Below are 20,252 nucleotides of genomic sequence, written 5' to 3'. Positions count from 1 at the left end.
AAATTTAGGGTTGTCAAAAATCCATTTTGGTTTTGTTTATTCTTTCTATTCTGAAATACAGTGTTCATGAATACTAGTAATCCATTTTTAAAAAATATTTAAAAAGTTGTGAATACATTTCAACCTTGCCCCTTGGAAACTGCATATGGCATTTTTCACCATATTCTAACATTTTATACACAACCGATTAACTGAGAAAGACAATAGTTGGTAGTTACTGCCCTAATTAAATTATGACTTTATTATAGGGTGGGATCTCACATGAACTCCAATAACACAGTAATGTCACTGATTTTGTTCATATTGCCACATGTCATCATTAAGATGATCGACTAAAGTTGTGTTCACCCACTTCGCCGCCGCAACCAGATCCGATACGAGTTCTAGGTTTGAAATTAAAGGTGACCAAGAGGCAGCTCGTGGTTCAAACTCTGTAAAACTAGGGCAATAAGTCGCAATATGAGCTCGTAGCTGGAGACATGTGTCCGTCTGTGGCGTTGTCTGCTGCCATGCGGCGATCGAAAAGGTATTGCAGATTGGATGAATTGATCCAATCCACGCCTGCGGTCCAGGTGTGATTCCGCTGGGGGCGCTCTCACACTGCACAACGCGGCTGCTGCTACAGTCTGCTGACTGTAACTGAAGTTAACTGCGGGTGTGACTTCAGTTAGTTTTAAACTACGTGTTACACCAGTTCCCGAGGGCGTGTGATAAGTGTGTCGATGTGTGCACGAGGTTGTGAGATATTTATGCGGCACATGCGGAAAGTAGCGCATATCAGGTAGTTCAGAGGCGACTACATTTCCCGTCAGCCCCCCGGGGGTCGCATCAGTTTTCGTTTTTCAGTGCCGTTTTTTCTTGGTTTGCAGCTGGATCAGCTGGATGAACGCGCGACTGCGCAGCAGCATTCACTCTTATGGGAAAATTCTGGTTTTTGTCATTGTGTATTTTCTCTGAAAACGCTGGATTAAGCGCCTGATTTTTTTACACACAAGTTTCTACATGAAGTATTTTGTTTTCTTCCTTATGAATTTTCATGTTCTGCTGCTAGTATAAAAACTCCGGATAAGTTGGATAAAAAGATTTAAAAACATCAATTTGAAGCGATTTTTTTTCCCCGTTTAAAACGCGGCATTTAAGCAGCTGTGTATGGACTCAAGCTGTGTGACTGTGGGTTTATTTGGACTGACGAGCCCCCACTGCCAACGCCTTTTCCCCTCTCTCTCCGATTCTCCGCTCGGCAACTTCAGCTCTCATCGACCAAGCGCGTTTCCCGTCAACTAATGAACTGCTGAGACCACGATCCGACACTAAGAAGTCGTTTGAGAGATAAAAAAAAATGGGCTGCACGATCAGCGCCGAGGACAAAGCTGCAGTGGAGAGGAGTAAAATGATTGATAAAAACCTGCGGGAGGACAGAGAGAAATCCTCCAGAGAAGTAAAACTGCTCCTGCTCGGTATGAACTATCTTGCTGGCTCTTTTTCATGCAATGAATCAGTCTTACCACGAAACTGTTTTTGTTCCTTTTTTTAATGTTCACTCTTTCACTGCAGACCTAAGTTTATCTGGGTCCAAACAATCCTCCTCCTCCTGCTGCTGCTGCTGGTTTAAAGCAGCTGTGGCTCATCATTTCTTCGCTCACAGAAGTAAACCAGATGTTGGTGGTGAGAGGGCAACTGCACGTTCTCTTGCCGTCTCGGTGCTCGTATTGTCAGTTATGAATTGGTGAAAGGTTAGAGGTACGTGCTCAGAGGCGACGATTTGTTGACATTTATTGTCACTTTTCACCAAGCACGTTGTAACTTACGCAGGCCTGTTTTACTTCAGTGCCTACAAACAAAACTTTACAGCCACAGGGAGATGCTGTCCCTGGTCAGACTGTCCTGGGTCAACAACTTCAAGGATCTTTTCTAAGAAATGAAAAGTAAACACTTTTAGCTGTGTCAGCGCTGGCTTTATCAGTGTTTATTGCTGGGGTATTTTTAATTTCTTGAATTGTTTCACATGATTTTGGTGTGGGAGATAAAAATACATAGCAGTTGCTGATTCTGATTTTTCCCATACTGACTTACGAAATATTATCACATATTCAGAGTGAGGAGAATCAACCAGAGAACTGTGCCTCAACATACTGTAAATCATGATATAATCTGCATGGATTTTTAGGGCTGCAGCTGCAGCGATTTATGTCTTCAGATTGCTTGTTTTGGCCGTTCAAAACTCACAAATATTCAGTTTACAATCCTATAAGCCAAAGAAGAGAAGAAAATTCTCACAACCGAGAAGCTGGAACTAAGTAATGTTTGAAGTTTTTGCTTTAAAAATGACATAAATGATTGATCGATATATATCAGAATCATTGGCAATTCGTTTTCTATTGATTGACTAGTTGATTAATCAACTGAGTGTTTCAGCTCTACTGATTTTGATATGAGTGTCGCTGTTAATATCAGGTACAACTTAAGAACAAACTTAAGGTGCTTGACACTGGTGTCTTCGAGGTTCAGTGTCATGACATGTCCTATGTCCAGATTTCAGCGTCCACCCATGAGGACCACTGACTGCCTGTAAATGCACTGCTTGCTGGTAGATATTAGTGAAACACCATCAGTGCTACTGACACTCTGGGTGCGGACTGCACAGATGTGCCTGGGGGATTAAATGCCCTGTGTCCAGCAGCACTTAACATTTTTATGCTTCCTGCCCATTAACAGTCAATTTGCTCTGAGTGTAAATTTGTTGTACAAGTTTTCAAAAAGTAATTGAACTGCACAGCCTATATAATAGCTGCAAATGTGTTTGCATATCCACTATTTCAGTAGTTCCCAGCTTTTTTAGTTTGTCACACCCTAAACTGAGGCACTGTCCACATTTGACCCCTCATCACAAGTTATGGCCTTTGTGTGGTTTTGGTTTGTGAGCAGTGACTTCCTTTTTCTTACATTTTTCTGATTTGAAGAACTTTAAGAGGCATGGAGAAGTGAAAGTATCAAATATTTCACAAGAAAACAGCAATAATCTGAGACATTTTCTGCAACAGTTTGGAATATTTTTCTTCTTCTCTATCCCCTTCATCATGTGATGACCCCTCAGATTTATCTTGAGAGCCTTTGTGGTGTCCCGGCTTCCAGATTGGGAACCATTGCTCTATATTACGGTACATGTAATGATACATTTCTGGCACAATTATCACATGAAAAAGCTTCACCTTTTCCAGTTTGAAATATCAGGGAACGCCATCAGAACTGCATCCATGTTTAGGATTTGAAAGTTTCAGACTTTGGCATGCTCACACACTGTCATCAACACACAAACTTATTAGACACCATCAGTATGTACACAATTTACTTGTTACTGACAAGGATTTGACCAAGGAGACTAAAGATCTGTTACGCTTCCTGTAATCTTGAGAAACCACTATCAAAGTCTTTGACTTTATATTGATTGACAAAAAGGTCACATTACGGGAGACTATACTTAAAAAAGTGTCTGACATATAAATTGGGCAATATGTAGACCTCTCTAAATATATTTGTTAGAGTTTGCAAAAAAAAATCATTGTTATTAACCATAAAATCTGTGTACCAATGTCAGATGCTGTGCACGTTGCTGCCCTGTGAATACGCAAACATATTTTGACTTTTCCAGTTATAACACCCACGGTTAATGGTAATCATGGTGGGTTATACTAAATTACTATTGGTTTAAGATCACAAGAACACGTCTGCTTATTGCACATATACTTTTTTTGTTTTTGTTTTTTGGCCATTTGGGGGAGTTATGAAACTCCCCCAAACAGAACTTTTCAGCAATCACCTGAATCAGATACGAGCAACATTAACCTTCATTTGGACTTGTTTCTGGCAAATGAATTATTCTAAGTCCAATATTCACTCTCTTTTAGTTCTGTTTTGTTCTCCAGCATCTCCTGAGGGAAATATCTGGCTCTTCAGCTGCTAAATCCTACACTGTTTTCAGTAGCTTGTGGCTAACTTTGCCTGTCGGTAGTGTACAGTGGGTTTTTAGAACTTTTCACTGAAAACAGCTGAATCTGACGATGATGATAGCAGCGGGAGTAAAGCAAAACAGTTGAGTTAGGGGCCGTAAAACCAAAATGCTGAAAGAAGTTGAAAGATGTTAAACACTCTGCAGAGCTGAGGGGAATTCTCTGTTCATCACTCCTGCTATGCGTTGTTAATATAAAAATATTCATTAGATATCAAACTTTAACTGAAGCTACTCTCTGAGCAAATTGAATGGATAGTTTGTCCTTAAATTAAAATAAAAAAGTAAACAGTCAGTAACTGCATATCCACATCAGCCTATTGAAGTACAGAAAAGATAAAAAAGGTTGAAATAACCATAAAAATAGTCCAAGCAGCTTTTGCAGCAATGTGTTTCCTCAAAATGTGAACTACATGATTATACTAATGCACTGTTGTAATGTGGTAATGCAATGCTCTTGGACTTTTGGTTGAGACATTTTTTTTTGTCACATGAAAAGTTACTCAAGACACGACAAAAGAATGATATGATGAACAGTACAATTTTCCGAGATAGGACACTCAAACCAGCAAAAAAAACCCTTTTAGTTTCAGAGCCTTATAGTAAGTTGAGTCCTAAATTAGGTGTTTTAGTTTTTCCTGTAACAGGATTTATTTATATAGTCTGATTACAGATGGCCTTAAACAGAATTGATTAGACTACTGAGAATGCAATTAAAGAGATGATTGTGAGAAGAGTTACAACTATTAAATTAGTTCTTCAGATGAAATCATCGTCACATTCATTTGTGTAGCAGGACGCCCTGAAGACTTTGCAACATAATGCACTGATGGCATACAACTGATGCACAGAGGGCTGTGCCTCAACAAGTTGCATAATCTTTACTCATCGTGAAAACATTTCCAAATGACAGACACATGTCCTCACAGTGGAAGGTGTTTATTACTCCTAATGTCATGTTATTAAAAGAATCAGTCACGGTACGTTAAACGGACAAATAAATTTGCTGATTACAAGGACTGATGATTTGTATCTGTGTAACACAGATAGTATTTGTGATTTGTTATGGAGGGAAGAGTACAGAGTTAGGCAGGACTTTTTTTTTTATGTCATAGAACCCACAAAATAAGGCCATGAATATCCATGCTGTAAATCTGATAAAAGTTCAGTTGAGAGATTCAAAATTATTCTTTCAAAGAAATCCCCCTTGACTGATTTATGTCTCAACAGTAATCACTATAATAGGAACTACAGTATATTAACATTTCCATGCTTTGCAAATCACCAGATATGTGATTTATTTATTTATTCTTTACCTTTTTTCCTGTTTTTATTTTCTTTCTTGTTGTTTGTGCTCTGGCTCACATGCCTGATTATTTCCACAATGAAAGGATGCTTTCAATGTTTGCATTGTCTTGTACCCTGATCTAGAAGATATGGCAGAACAAAACCGTGCCAGTAATTCTACTTCCTACTATTTCAGAGCCACTAGTGTCCCCAACTCTAAGGTGATTTTTATCAAACTGTTTCCTTTGTTTTGTTGGTATATTGCAGTGGGGTTACGAGCTATTTTAGGTGGTTTAGCCCTAAGGGTAACAACAGAAGTGAAACCTGAAATAGATTTTACATGAAGTCACATAGATGTGGTTGCTGGATCATTTCAGCCAGGATACAGATGAAGCCTGATCTTTGAGGATTTACTTCTGGCAGATTCGTGTGGTGGTGCAACATTACAATGCAGGCTAATATCTCATTGTATGGAAACATTCATTTTCAAGCCCTGACCACAGAGTTGAGGGGGGGAGGCGATTTTTCCAAGCAATGCCCACCACAAAAACAAAGAGGAGTTCAGCTGCCGTTCTTTATACAGAACCACAAAAAAGGAGAGCCAACATGCCCTTCCAATGAAAATTGTCTCCTGTTTGACCACGAACAGTAATTCATAAAAAATCTGCGTTTGAGATTCTTGTTAAATGAGGCTTGGTTAGGAGTCTGACTTCTGCATGGGTTTGGACGACTCTGTGAATGCTTGTGTAAAGACTGGCACCAGGACAAAGTTGATAATCAGCCAAAAAATGCCATGAATGAGAGAGCTGGTGACTGACAGAACTGAGGAGAGGGATCAACACAATTTGTCCTCTCCTCCCTGTCTGTGTGAGCGGGCACAAATCTCTTTTGCTGCTGACAGCTTAACCAAAGAATTCATGGAATTATTTCTTGTTGGCCGGCCATCTGAACATATTACTCTGCTGTAAGCCTCCTTGACAAAATTCATCTGCTAAGGATTCCCAATTGGCAGTGGTAAAGTTTCTTGCCACCTTTTGGGGGAACAACAGTGCTAAGAAAGTGTATATCCTTATTTTGAAATACTCTTCCATTGAGACTTGTTCCTGGCTGCTTTAAAAAAGAAGCTGGTGTCCATATTTCAATTTCCAGGGCCTGAAAACGTCTTCATCCTGTGGTTCCTGATATTTACTGTGGTTATATCAAGCAAAAGGAGGCTCCGCCGCCAGTGTAAACTCGACCCAGATGTTTATGGAAATCATTTCTCACCGTTTGTCTGAGTTTGACATATAATGTTTCATGTTCACACATGCTTTCATGTCTCTTTAATGAAACTCCAGATATGAAAAATAGCAGATTCCAGATTGAGTCAATGGGCGGCACAGCATCAAAGCACTGGCCCACCAGGACAGAAAATCAGTCGTGCTGCCAATTTGTCCCAGAGGCCAACTACGGTACTGCAGCCCTAAAAGAATTTTTCTCAAGGCCGCCATTAGTCTTTAAAACTGTTGACAGGGCACCTTAAACGACAAACAAGGTTATGAATTTTTAAACCATGAAGAGTAAAAGGACTAGTTGGAAAGTTTTGAAAATACACTTTCTTTGCCAAGACCTAGATGAGAAGATCCACACCATATCTCTGTGGTAAATATGAAACTAAAGCCGGAGGAAAGCTAGCTTATCTCAACATAAAATCTGGAAACAGGGAAAAACGGCTGGCCTGGCCCTGTCCAAAGGAAACAACATCCACCTACCAGCATCTACAAAGGTATCTAATTAAAACATTACACTGTATCTCATTTTTTGCATCTGCACAAAAACAGATGTGTGAACATGAAATACACTTTGTTGTCTATGAACCAACAAGACATTCTGGCAGGCTAGGTGTTTGCCCTTATTTCCTTTAGTCTTTAGGCTAAGCTAAGCTAACCAGCTGCTGGCTCCAGCTTCATGCCGTGATAGCAATCTTTCATGTTACTCTTGACAAGAAAGTGGATACGCATGTTTCCTTAAATGTCATACTACACCTTTAATATTAATAGACCTTCCCCATGGATATTTTTATGTGCTGAGGCCATCTCAGTGTAAAGTCTATGGTACAGAGGAGGCACAGGCCATGTAATGCAGAAGAAAACCAGGAAGACAGAATACTTCTGTGGCATTCGCATCTGTGATTTTAATTTTAATTGAACTATATAGGTGCAGTTTACAATTCCTGTAAAGCATGTTCCATGCAGAGCTGAAACTATTAACTGATTCTTTAGTCAATAGAAAATTAGTCAGCAACTATTTTGATAATCATCTTTAATGCTGGCAAAAATGCCTAACATTAATTGATTCCAGCTTCTTATTCAGAGGGATTTCCTGCTTTACTGTGCTTTTCCATTTTTGGACTGTTAGGCAGAAAAATTTGAGGACGTCACATTTACATAGTTAGATTTATAGACTTAAACAATGAAAAAAGAAAGCAACTAAAATTATCGTTAGTTACATCTTTACATGCATTATTCCAATTAACACCACTGGCAGTTTTCGAGAAGCTGTGTCACTGCTGCTGGCCGTTGAAGTTAGTTTGTCAAAAGGACTGGGATGGCATGAAGCCTCTCTGGGACACTCATTGCTGGCTGGTAAAAAAAAGAAGTGCCTGCCAACATCATGATAAGGAACTGAACTGATCGGGTTTGTCATCATTAAAGCCGTTCCAATACCTTTTATTCTGTTAAAGGGAAAATAGGAGATCATGAACAATGAAGGTTAACATGACGGTTGCTTTTTATTGTTCCTTTTTCATACAGATCTACAAGTAGAACATATTTAATGAGATGGTGAATCTGAAAAAGAGAACTGAGATTACAGATGAGTGTTTTCTTGTATTTGTCTCCGTGCAGTTTGGCAACACTGCATGTTGTGTTGATGTGCTGCTTTAGAGAAGCAGGGTTAAATATCAAAAAAAAGAAAGAAAGAAAATGAACAGACTCCTCTAAGCATTGCAGATGGGTTTAGGTCAGAAAATTAGTTGTAGTTTGTCTTTTTGTTTGCTTGTTTTTTGTTTTTTTTGGGGGGGGGGGTAGATTGCTGACAGACTCTTTGATTCATATGTGTTTTTTTCTTATGGCCCCTTTGCTATCTAACACCCAGAACAGAGTGATGTAGGGGGGTGTCTCTTCAGTGGAAAAACATGGGCTCAGCCAGAAGCGTGACAACTGTTTCCTGTTTGGCTGACTGTCACAGAAATACTGTAAAGGTTCCTCATGTGAAATCATTTTCCCACTCATTGTATAACAGTACAATATTTCGTAATAGGGGCTTTTTGAGACATTGATAGTTATTGTGCCAGGGGTGTCCCAGCTCATCACTATTTCCCATGATGCTCTCCATGCTTCTGCACCTCTTGGTATGGTATAAACACGCTGGTGTCTGTGAGTTCCTATGGCCAATGACAAATTGTTTGGATTCTTAAGGCAGATTTAATGTGCTCATACACCCAAACTACTGACAGATAGTTCATCACTGCAGCATGGAAGCGAGTAACTCATGGCTGTATACATTCCCTCAGGCTTTACTTAAATGTCTGCCAGCTTTTTCTTGGGTGTTTTGACGTAAGAGTTTATCACACTGTATGATGTGTAATTAAATGAGAGATTAAGATTGAGATCAACCATTACGAAAAACTGATCCATATCTGAAACTGTGGTATTATGTGGTAGTGTTTTTGTTGCTGCTGTCATTGCTGGTATGTTGCCTCATATAACTACTGTCCCTCTTTTTCAGGAGCTGGGGAATCTGGGAAAAGCACAATAGTAAAGCAGATGAAGTAAGTTACGGCTTGTAACACAGTCTTGATAACAGTGCACATGACATTATATCAAACTCCTACATCCTGTAAGAAACTATTTTTGTATAATGCTGATGAAAGACAGGCTCACTCCCTTCTCTCCCAGTTTCAGCTGTAGCCCTGATGTCAGAGGTTAATAGTGTGGGGAGAACTGTGATTACAAACAGGGTTCATCTTTGTAGCAGTGCTCTAGAGGAAGGGTTGGAACTTTAATTTGCTCCGCTCAGGCAGAGGAGGGAGCACCCTTTTTCACAACATGCTAAACAATGGCCAAAGAGGCCAGTCGTAGCTTGGCGGAACCTGAATAGACTCTCCCGGTTCCCACATTAGACATGCTGCATGCTCACTGAAGCTCAAATTCCACCACTAATGACGGTGAAATGTTTCAAATGTGTAATTTGTCCCACATTTGTTAAAGCCATTCTTCACACTGTCAGATATTTATCTGGACACTAAAAGTCTGTTTGGATTTTGCTTCTGTGTCAGAATCATTCATGAAGATGGCTACTCAGAAGAGGAGTGCAAGCAGTACAAAGTGGTGGTGTATAGTAACACCATCCAGTCCATCATGGCCATCATCAGGGCGATGGGCCGGTTAAAGATAGATTTTGGGGATGCTGCACGGGCGGTAAGCTAGCTACATTCAGTCTATGTCAAAATGTTACTTTCAAGTAGCCACATCCTTATTAATGATTTGACTAACCACAGGAACAATTTTTACAATGACAGCAATTATTGTCTTTGTTGCCAGGACGATGCCCGCCAGCTGTTTGCCCTGGCGAGCTCGGCGGAGGAAGGAGTGTTGTCGGCAGAGCTAACCGGCGTTATTCAGAGGCTGTGGAGCGATGGGGGAGTTCAGGCCTGCTTCAATCGATCACGAGAGTATCAGCTCAACGATTCTGCTGCATAGTGAGGACTCTGTTCACTTCTCTACATACAGACCCCTACAGGCTTAACCAAGTACCACATACTGCTTACTAAATGAGCCAATTTACAAATAACAGAGTTCAAGGATAAACATCAGCAAACACTTAACATGGTATTCAGCCTTAGTTTATTTTGACATAAAGGGGAACTCTGCAGATTTGAAACATCAGAGTGTGTTTATAGGTGTTGGGGAGTTCTACTGCATTGGTGAAAAAAGCCTTTTGTGTCTCTAGAGGGAGCTGCGCAAAGTCTGGTGTATGTCCTCAAGTGATGTCACTTGAGTCAGCAATGGTTGGGGCTGAAGACTACAGTTTTTTAAATGAAAAAAAATCTGGGGGTGTGGAGTTATAAGAAGTGAGTTTACCAGACCTCTGCAGCCCGCTCCTCATCTCTGCTCAAGGCTAGCAAACTGTCAGTGGTTGAGTAGGCTAATATGGGCGGCAGGTGTTGGCAAGGAAGAAGAATGCGTAGAATGTAAATCATCATAACTCTCATTCTACTGCATCAATTTTCATCCTTTGTTTGTTTGCTTGTTTTTAAGCTGTTCATCATGCTTTGCACGATGTTGCAGGAGTGTAATGCTAAATCAATGGAGTACTGTTTTAAAATCTCCAAGTGGGATGAGATCATTTCACCACCACTTGAAAATGGCATTTGGGTCCACTTGAATCAAATGCCATTTTCCAGATAATACACATCTGATAATACTCAACTAATCCACAAATTCCTGATGGAAGTAAAACTGCTTTGACGATTTATAAAGTTTGAAATGACATCATCCATCTTCAAGCTCTCACTCGCAAACTGGCATAATACGTTTCTTATAATATTGTTTTCCTTATCACAAGGAGGGTGGTATCTTTGACTAAGAGCAACTTTCCTCCTTCATGCCTGTAACATTTTCACTAGAACAAAAAGGGAGGCAAGATATGTCTTGTTCTTCATGATCCTGTGACAGCTTGTTATACAGCTTATTGCATTCCTGAAAAAGCCGAAACAAGAAGGAAAAACTTTAAGCTGGAAAATGTTTCTTCCCACTTACTGCTGTTTATATATCACTTTATCTTACAAAATGGTTTCAGTTATTAAATGTGGTCCAGTCTTTTATAACCAATTAGATTTGGATAAAGCCCAAGGTTTTCTGTTTCTGTAGCATCAGTATATTGCACTCGAGTGTACAGTATATCGCACTCGTCCTGAAAGAAAAAGTAGCTTAGTGTGAAGGACATGTTCTTTGTTTTGAAAACAGCCCAGCTGTCACGGCTCTTGGTGCACGATGTCCACACTATGAGACAAGAGGAACCAGTGGAGTTAGTCTGTTTTTACTCAACCCACAAGGAGCCTGTGTTTATCAGCCACCAAAATATGAGCCCATATTTAGTATCATTCCGTGGAGTCCTAGGATGTCTGTCTGCAGAGCAAGCCCTCCACCTCAACAGACAAGTGTCCAAAAAAATATTGTGTTGCTTTGCAATATTTTGTCATTTTTGCACTGTAAGTCTGGAAAGCCCATGATTAATTTTAGCCTGTGGTGTTAAAAACACTGCGTATAATTTTTTGTGTTATCTACAAAGTTAAGTTGTATTGCAGTGTATGCATTTACTCTGGGATCATCTTCATATATCCATTTTTTCTGTCCCTCAGCTACCTGAATGACTTGGACAGGATCTGCCAGCCGAACTACGTCCCGACTCAGCAGGACGTGTTGCGTACACGTGTGAAGACCACTGGCATTGTGGAAACTCACTTCACCTTCAAGGATCTCTACTTCAAGTTGGTATAGCTGTAATTTATCTGCTCATGAAGGGCCCTGGCCTCAGGTGGGCTGTTTGTGCCGTAAAGATAACTTATTAAGCTTTACGAGCAGTGAGGGCTTGAACCGAGGGCTTAACTGTATTGGTCAGCATTTAATATCATTGTAAACTTAGCACCGTGATTCCCAACAAGGTGGTTTGGACCCTCTTAAGGGGCCACAAGGTGTGTTTTTATTACTGGGAACACTGAAAATTCAGCTTCACAAAATTGTGTTTGTTTTTTGGACTATTCTTCGGTCTCTGCTGTTTTGTTCTTGTGAAATACTGGATAAATTTACCTCATGTGTAAATTGTGATGAGGGCTGCGAGAAGACATGCCATTATGCCAAAGGGTGAGAAAGAAAGCATTTTATTTTATTAATGCTGAGAAGTATTTGTTTTCCTGTGATAGTTTGTTTTCTTCATTGTCTCATAGCTAATGACCATGACAGTCACAGACAAAAGAATGTAAACACTTGATGAGAAATGACGTTGAAATAATTCAATCTTAATTGCACACCCAGGTACCGAGGCAGTTCTTATCAAGATGCATGCGCATTATCTCAATTTTCTTCACACTGTTTGCTATGTCTATAACCATGTTGGTTATTCTCAAGCTTGTGAGTGCATTTTGTCTTTGTTTATCACAAGTAGGCACAACGTTTCCCTCATCATATTGAATAATTTTGCAGTATTTCTTGACTGATGCACCTGCATCTTGTTTGCAGATGATTTGGCTTGTCTGGAGCTCTGTTACTTATCTCATGTTGAATTAAAAATCCTGATTATCAAACCTCTTTTATAACTCGCAAATGCTAATGACTGGCGTTCAGCCTAATGTGACCCACCTTTGCGGCAGGTAATTTAATTACACCGCTTCAGTCCTTTTACATTATTCTGTTGAGCTCCTGTACTTATAAATATTGGTGAAACATTAACAGTAATAGCCTCACTGGCCTACCCTCATAGCCCCATAAGAACCGCTGAGGACCAGCAAATGTGTAATCACTGAATTGGTGTTCAAGCCCACAGCGTTCTTTCATTTCGTTTCTGTGTCAGTTAAACAGCTCACTATAAATTCAGTTTGCTTCTGAGGGCCTCAGGTGGAGACAGAGGCAGCAGACACAAACATGAGATTACAGAGTGAGGTCACCAGCATGCCGCGTGTGCGTGTGTGTGTGTGTGTGGGTGTGTGTGTGTGTGTGTGTGTGTGTGTGTGGGTGTGTGTGCGTGTGCTCTTGCCCTGGATTTAAGAGGACACTCATCCTCATAATAAAATTAAAATGACATTAAAAATGAAAATGAGCACATTCACTGTGCATTTAGTTATGGAGTTACTGCGTCTGTGTGTGTTTGTCCTCAGGATGTTTGATGTTGGGGGTCAGCGCTCGGAGAGAAAGAAGTGGATCCATTGTTTTGAGGGAGTCACTGCTATTATTTTCTGCGTAGCACTCAGTGACTACGACCTCGTCTTGGCTGAGGATGAGGAGATGGTAAATAATAGCTACGCTGTCGATACTCTATTTGATGTTTCAGTATTGAGATAGGCGTTTTTCACAGCAGACACTTTGACTTATCTTTGGGGGAAATACTATAATAACAATAACAATGGCTTTGTATTATATAAGTGTCCCAGTAAAATATGGAAGTGTGACAGTGAGCCAGCTTTTGCAGCTTGGAATTTTTGGCAAAAACACTACAGTGCTTTCTTTCCATTTGGATTCACCAATTATAATGTAAATTATGTTTTTTATTAGTCTGTATCCTGTACAATACTGTTTATACACGTGGTATTTCATTTATGTGCCAGACAGAGCCTTTATACGCAGCACGTTTTGATCTATTTTCCAAATTCAAATGGATTGAAAACAACAACCATCTCACACTAAACAGCACTGTGCCAATCAGGTTTTGGAGCGCACCCCAGGACCCTGAAACCAAAGCTGTCAAACGGAATTCAGCGAACATTATATTGTTTATCATTTACACGTCATTTTCTCACTGCGACATGGTCAAAATAATTTCTGCGAAAAAGGCCCATTACGGGTAAGTTGTAAGTTCACATCTGCTCTTTCTTCAGAACCGGATGCATGAGAGCATGAAGCTTTTTGACTCCATCTGCAACAACAAGTGGTTCACGCTTACCTCCGTCATCCTCTTCCTCAACAAGAAGGATTTGTTTGAAGAGAAGATCAGCAGGAGTCCACTCACTATCTGCTACCCCGAGTACTCTGGTGAGACAAACTCATGTATGAACAATTTATTGAAGTTTTTATGTGATATTGTCAGCTATTGTGTAGTCGCTCCTTGGGTGTTGTGATCAGATTAAATATTTATTTATCTACCTGAGCACTGACTTCTTGGAATTGTGTATTCATCCTCATGATTTATTTCACATAGGATTTAGTTTCCGGCAGCAAAAGTTAGTTTTGAGGTTTTGATGTAGTTATATAAGCTTTGTATATGAAACCTCTGTTTATGATGTACATAGTCTAACTAGTATCAATTTTAGCAGTTGGACAAAGGCTCTGTGTTTCCCTGTAGCTGTTTACATGTGATCACATGTGAACTGTATCGCCATGCAGTAAACCCCTTGATAATCGAATACATTCTCTGCAAAGTAAAGAAGGTGCAGCCTAACATACCATCATTTTGAGTTTAACAATAATTTACTGTTTAAAATATTTTACTGTTTTTTCTTGTCAGTTTTATTAACCCGGGCTGTTCTAATGTCAGAATTTAACAGCCGGTCTAAGAAAAAAAAAAAAAAGTCCCTTGAAAGATCATCAAAAATTGGGAATGTCCCTGTTTGTCTTTCAGATGTTTTGCTGACAGTTTTTTCCACTTATGATCAAAAAACGAGCCTGAAGCGCCATGTGTCCCACAGTAGAATGAACAAAAATGTTAAACAAATGTTGCTAAAAAGTGAACACTCGAGATGTGGTTCACTGAGAGAAAATGTCTTCTTCTCTAAGGACTGTTGTTGATTTTTAGCAGCAGGAAATAAGCTACAACTGGTCCCAGATGAATGCCATCTTTGTTTCACTTTAGTGTGTTTAACCAACGTTGTTAAAAATGAGTCGAGCCGAACAGTTTTTCAGGGGGGATTGTTCCATTTAAATTAATACCAACTTCTTTTTATAATTGACCTTTTTTTTTTTCACTGTAGGGGGGCACTCATATGAAGAGGCAGCAGCTTATATCCAGTGCCAGTTTGAAGACTTAAATAAACGAAAGGACACAAAGGAAATCTACACCCACTTCACCTGTGCCACAGACACCAAGAATGTGCAGTTTGTGTTCGATGCTGTCACCGACGTCATCATCAAGATCAACTTGACGGAGATCGGGCTCTACTAAAGTCTCAGGCCCTGCAGGTCAGCACACTGACGTCTCAGCTGCACTGGAGAGCACTGGAGAAATGTGGCAGCAGTTAAAAATTGTTGATTGTGACATCACCCCAGAGATAAAAGTCAAGGCTATTAAGTGATTCCCTCTTAGGATGACATGGGCGATAATGCCTTCAAATAATATCATGATACTGGAGGGTAGTTTTGCAATAACAATAACTGTGATTATATGATGAAATGTAGAAAAAATACTTCATCATTAATTGTAGGAACACATAAATTACAACATTTGATTGATTAGACCTCACGGGATACCATCACTTCCATACTACCAAAGTTGTTTTCCTTCCATCCATCCATCCATTTTCTGCTGCTTATCCAAAGTCGGTTCACGGTGGCAGCACGTTAAGCAAGGCAGCCCAGACGTCCCTCTCCCCAGCCACGTTTTTCCAGCTCCTGGGGGATTCTGAGGCACTCCCAGGCCAGATGAGATATATAATTTCTCCAGCGTGTTCTGGGTCGATCCCAGGGTCTCCTACCAGTTGGACGTGCCCAAAAGACCTCCAATGGAAGGGGCCAGGAAGCATCCTAATCAGATGCCCAAACCACCTCTACTGGCTCCTTTTGACACAAAGGAGCAACGGCTCTACTGCAAGCTCCCCGCAGATGTCACGGCTCCTTACCCTATCTCTAAGGCTGAGCCCAGCCGCCCTGTCGAGGAAACTAATTTCATCCACTTGTATACGCGATCTTCTTCTTTCTCTCATTACCCAAAGCTCATGACCATAGGTGATGGTCAGAACGTAGATTGACTGGTAAATTCAAAGCAATGACTTTTGTCTCCACTTCCTTTCTCACAACAACGACCCAGTATAACTCCCACTTTACTGCTGATGCCGCAACCAATCGGCCTGTCAATCTTCCGTTCCATCTTACCCTCACTCGTGAACAAGACCGCGAGATACTGGATTTCCTTCACTTGGGGCAGTAACTCTGTCCCAATCCGAACGGAGCAATCCACCTTTTTCCAGCAAAGAACCATGGCCTCAGACTTGGAGGTGCTGACCCTCTTCCCAGCTGCTTCACACTCAGATGCAAACAGCCCCAGTACATGCTGAAGGTCACAGTCTGATGAACCCAATAGAACCACCGTCATCTGCAAATAGCAGAGACATACTGTGATCAGCTCAGATTGTGTCATTGTAAAATCCCTTCTGTATGAAACCATACCCATACTTCTGAAATGTCAGCATGTTATTTATATGTGAGAGAATCATTGAAAAGTTGTACATCAAGTCAAACTTCTGTCAGTGCAGTGTTAGTGTTTAGTAAGACTAGATACAACAGAGCTTATACTGTGAACATCACGAGACACATTTCCATATCCATTTTTGAGCCACCATAGAAATGCTACTGACTGGCAAATCCATATTACATATCCAGTGGGTTATTGAGATAGGAATGAGAATTACCAGGCTCAGCGAATGAATAGCCTCACTCAGGGAGTGGGTAGCTAGCCTCGTAGAGTGGTAAGGAAGAGATATTGCCAGCCAGTCAGAGACTAAATCAGTTGCCAGCCTAAACATAGATATAGGATCCTTGGATTTCTCACTAGTCTGAATTTTTGGCTCTTTCCCTGTGCTATATATTTTAGCATGCTAACATGTAGTTACACTGGGTCTGAGCTGAGCCTGATAAAACTCTGATAATAACTCTGAAATGTCCTAGAATAGCTGCTGTACAGAGGAAAAACCCATATATAACATAGCTTTTACTCTGGTATCACCCTCTATTTACACTGGTTGTGAAAAGGAAGTAAGAAAAAAGTTTTTTTATCCAACATTTTTTTTTAATCTGGTGTGTTAAGCGAATTATATGGCTTAATGGAAATGTCCATAGAATTGTCCAGTTATTTTGTTTTTACCAAGCAGCTTATGATTGAACACTTACTGTATATGACAGGGGCACCGTACTCACAGCGATGGGTCATGTTAGTTTATTATATTCCTGTAGCCATAGATATTAATGATTGTTTTCCTTTTTCCTGCAGGTGTCAGGAGAAATATCAGGACTTCTGGGCTGGTATGTCTTGTCTGCACAGAGCGACTAGGAAAGTAGGTGTAAGGACTGAGCTAGTGGCCATGCAGGACCTAAAATTCCACAATCTGGGGACTTGCTACTATGATCACTTTTGTCTTAATATATTTTACGATGCAGAGCATACTGGGAGGAGGTGATGAGTGGAGGAGGCTTGTGAAATGATCACTGTGAGTTCATGCGGGGTCCTGTCATACTTAAGAACTTTGAATTGCCGAGGGACTGGCAGGTAAAGCCCCTCAGAGGTCTCTGAAACATTTATAGTTTGTCTGTCATCTGCACAAAGACCAAAACAGACTGCCTGTTTATCCAATTCATTACTGCATTACACAGTTTCACAGCTAAATTCTATTCACTATTTTTGTGCTGCATCTTCTCTTAGCTGTAAATCTGTATCACACTGCTTTTATTGCATTTTTGCATTTGCTATATTTTGTTTTAATTTTGAGTTTCAATTACATAGTGTTTCCACTTTGGAAAAGTTTTGAATGCCATAACTTATGTATGGGAAAGAGTTTTGTGTGAGTAGTTTTCATGTATATAATGCAACATTTTGGTCTGGGATTAGTTAGAAAGAGTCTAATGAGCTCAGTAGCAACATCGCTGTCTACATAGTTATTTTAATTTCAACTAGACCACATTGTGTTGAAAAATATTTTTTATACTTCAGACACATCACTGCACATCAATTTGTGAAGGGAGATCCTAATTTTTCTGTTTTTTTTTTCTATAGAAGTTTGAATGAGGAGTATGACTCATTTTATTCACTCACTGGAGGTCAATGTAGAATCTCCTTTACTTTTCAAGGTAATACTTTAATCCTGTGGATATCAGCAAAGAAATATAAACACTTGAAACATAAAAAGTGGGATAATTTGATATGGCCAGAGGCTGTATTTGTGTTCATAGGGTGTAGCCCTCACATAATACTGAGAAAGTCTGTTGCTGATAGGCTATGATATGCTGGAGTACAGCACACTTTTGGTTCAACCCTGCACAGAGAAGTCCTGGTAGCCAACTTTCCCTGAAGGTTAAGAATTTAAATGTGTTGCTCACTTTAAGTTTCTGCAGTTGTATTGGTTCATTTTAACATCATTAAATGATGGCACAAAGCTTTCTGACCTGTGTTCTGTTTAAAAGACTAAACCCATACCAAAATCTTACTACAGGCAACACCAATCAGATGTTATCCACTGTGAAGATTTCTAAAGGCCTGGTCTCACCTAAATAGTGCAGGGAAAGAGGTCATGCAAATTAGAAACAGAATTTTTAGATTTCAGCGACACATCTGGATGCTTGAGCCGAGGGCTGAGTGTGTTCCCGCTGCTGCACACACCAATGCTCACCGATATGTCCCTATTGTCTTACCTTGTATGTTGTCTCTGTAAAGTAGTACGAATTTATTAACATTATTACATTTATTAACGACATGAGCAATGACAAATTAAATTCAAACTGTAAATAATCTACAAGTCAACAAGAGAACATGCAGGGACAGACTTGTACCTTTGAGCCCAAAATCCCAGTTTTTTGCAAAGTCAGTTTAAAGGATGTATTCTTCTGCTGCGACTTTCATGAGAAGACCAAAACCAACAGCGTGTTAGTCTCTCACTACTTTCTGACTTCTCAAGCCTGTTTGTAGCACTCAGCCCCAAGCCCATTAATTCCTACTGAAAAAATAAAATTTTAAAAACAGCTCACAAATGTGTGGTTTTCTTTTTGAAAGAGGCAAAAATATTTCCATAAAACTACAGGGTACAGTAGTTTTAAGAAAATGTTACTCAAACAGGAGTAAAACGTGGATTTTGTTTGTTTCCAGCTACAGAATTGTTGCTCTAGTGAATATTTATGGCAGCAGAACAGTGTATATGGGGATCGGGTCAAAATAAGCCACAGTTACCATGTTCACCGGAAAAGCCGGAGGATGTCACCAGGTGCAACAGCGTGGCTCACTTCTGGACAGCAATGGACCTCAATGGCACAGAGGAATAAGCTAAACCAGGCTTTGTCTGTACAGGCAATATTTGGATCAATTAATTGTTGATTTTGCTCTTTTCATGGGATTTGTTGACATTAACAAAAATGTCGACTTATGAGACTTATCCTTTAAAATCAGCTGGCAGTTCTCTCCATCTGTTGCAGTAGACTCTGCGTTTGAGAATTATGAAATTGTATTTTCTGACTAAATGGCCTCGGCAGTACACATCTATACCTACCTGTGAAGGTAATACTGCAATATTTTCACAGTTACAGTCTTCGTGGACAATGCTAGGAATGGCAATGCTAAGAAACCACACTGAGAACAAACTTAATCTCACAAGGCTGTGCTCTAACTGAGCAACACTTCATGCCCAGGACTTATCTAATGAATTTTGCTTTACTTTTCCCTGAAGTTTGGAACATACTAAAACCAAGAACATGCAACTTTAAATATGGGACTAACTGCTCACTCAAATCTAGCAATACAGCTCCTCTTGTCAGCTCCACACACAGTTAACAGTCTCAGTTTTGTCCTTGCGGTCAAATCCCATGAATCTGTCCCTGCAAAATCTTACAGCAAATTTCAATTTGCAGATTCGTTACCGCTTTAATTGGTTTTGCTCTCTCAAAAGGTTCTTTGTTAATGAACGTCCATACGCGGCCATACAGGGAAATTCTACAACGGCAGCATTGTCCCCGGCAAGTAACAGCCGGGGGCAATGTGTCAGTGTTGACAGCCCTGTTTCTCTAATTCAATATACATTATTCACCGAATAACAGTGTGATTCTGCAGCAAAGACGCAGAGACATGAGTGAAGTTAATGCATCTTTATTTCATGCTTCTACTTTTCATAAGAAAGGACAAACTTAGCAGATTTTCATTCCCTTTTCATTATAAAGCATCATCCCTCTAGTGTTTCCCTCTCTCTTTCAAATATTTCCATATAGATTTATCTTTCAAAATATAATGAATTATCTAC

At 40.0% G+C, this 20,252-nt stretch overlaps 1 protein-coding gene across 1 annotated transcript; it reads left to right on the top strand.

The window, feature by feature from the left end:
- Positions 1 to 809: 809 nt before the first annotated feature.
- Positions 810 to 18,982, top strand: gnai3 (guanine nucleotide binding protein (G protein), alpha inhibiting activity polypeptide 3). The gene is made up of 9 exons (XM_040152244.1): positions 810 to 1,457; positions 9,062 to 9,104; positions 9,612 to 9,753; positions 9,877 to 10,034; positions 11,697 to 11,825; positions 13,209 to 13,338; positions 13,926 to 14,079; positions 15,015 to 15,222; positions 17,246 to 18,982. The coding sequence occupies exons 1-8, from the start codon at positions 1,340 to 1,342 to the stop codon at positions 15,203 to 15,205; spliced, it is 1,065 nt and encodes a 354-aa protein (XP_040008178.1). The 5' UTR covers positions 810 to 1,339; the 3' UTR covers positions 15,206 to 15,222; positions 17,246 to 18,982.
- The last annotated feature ends 1,270 nt before the right edge of the window (positions 18,983 to 20,252 follow it).

This window comes from Xiphias gladius, chromosome 18 (genome assembly GCF_016859285.1).
Source record: "Xiphias gladius isolate SHS-SW01 ecotype Sanya breed wild chromosome 18, ASM1685928v1, whole genome shotgun sequence".
Classification (NCBI taxonomy): Eukaryota; Metazoa; Chordata; class Actinopteri; order Istiophoriformes; family Xiphiidae; genus Xiphias; species Xiphias gladius.
Note: the sequence above shows the minus strand (reverse complement) of the source record. Positions and strands in the feature narration are given on the sequence as shown.

What these genes read in the sequence shown, in the direction of transcription:
- gnai3 (XM_040152244.1), top strand. Translation starts at nt 1,340, where the DNA reads ATGGGCTGCACGATCAGCGCCGAGGACAAAGCTGCAGTGGAGAGGAGT. An exon ending in AGTAAAACTGCTCCTGCTCG is followed by an intron (nt 1,458 to 9,061) that starts GTATGAACTATC and finishes CCTCTTTTTCAG; the next exon opens with GAGCTGGGGAATCTGGGAAA. An exon ending in CTCAACGATTCTGCTGCATA is followed by an intron (nt 10,035 to 11,696) that starts GTGAGGACTCTG and finishes TCTGTCCCTCAG; the next exon opens with CTACCTGAATGACTTGGACA.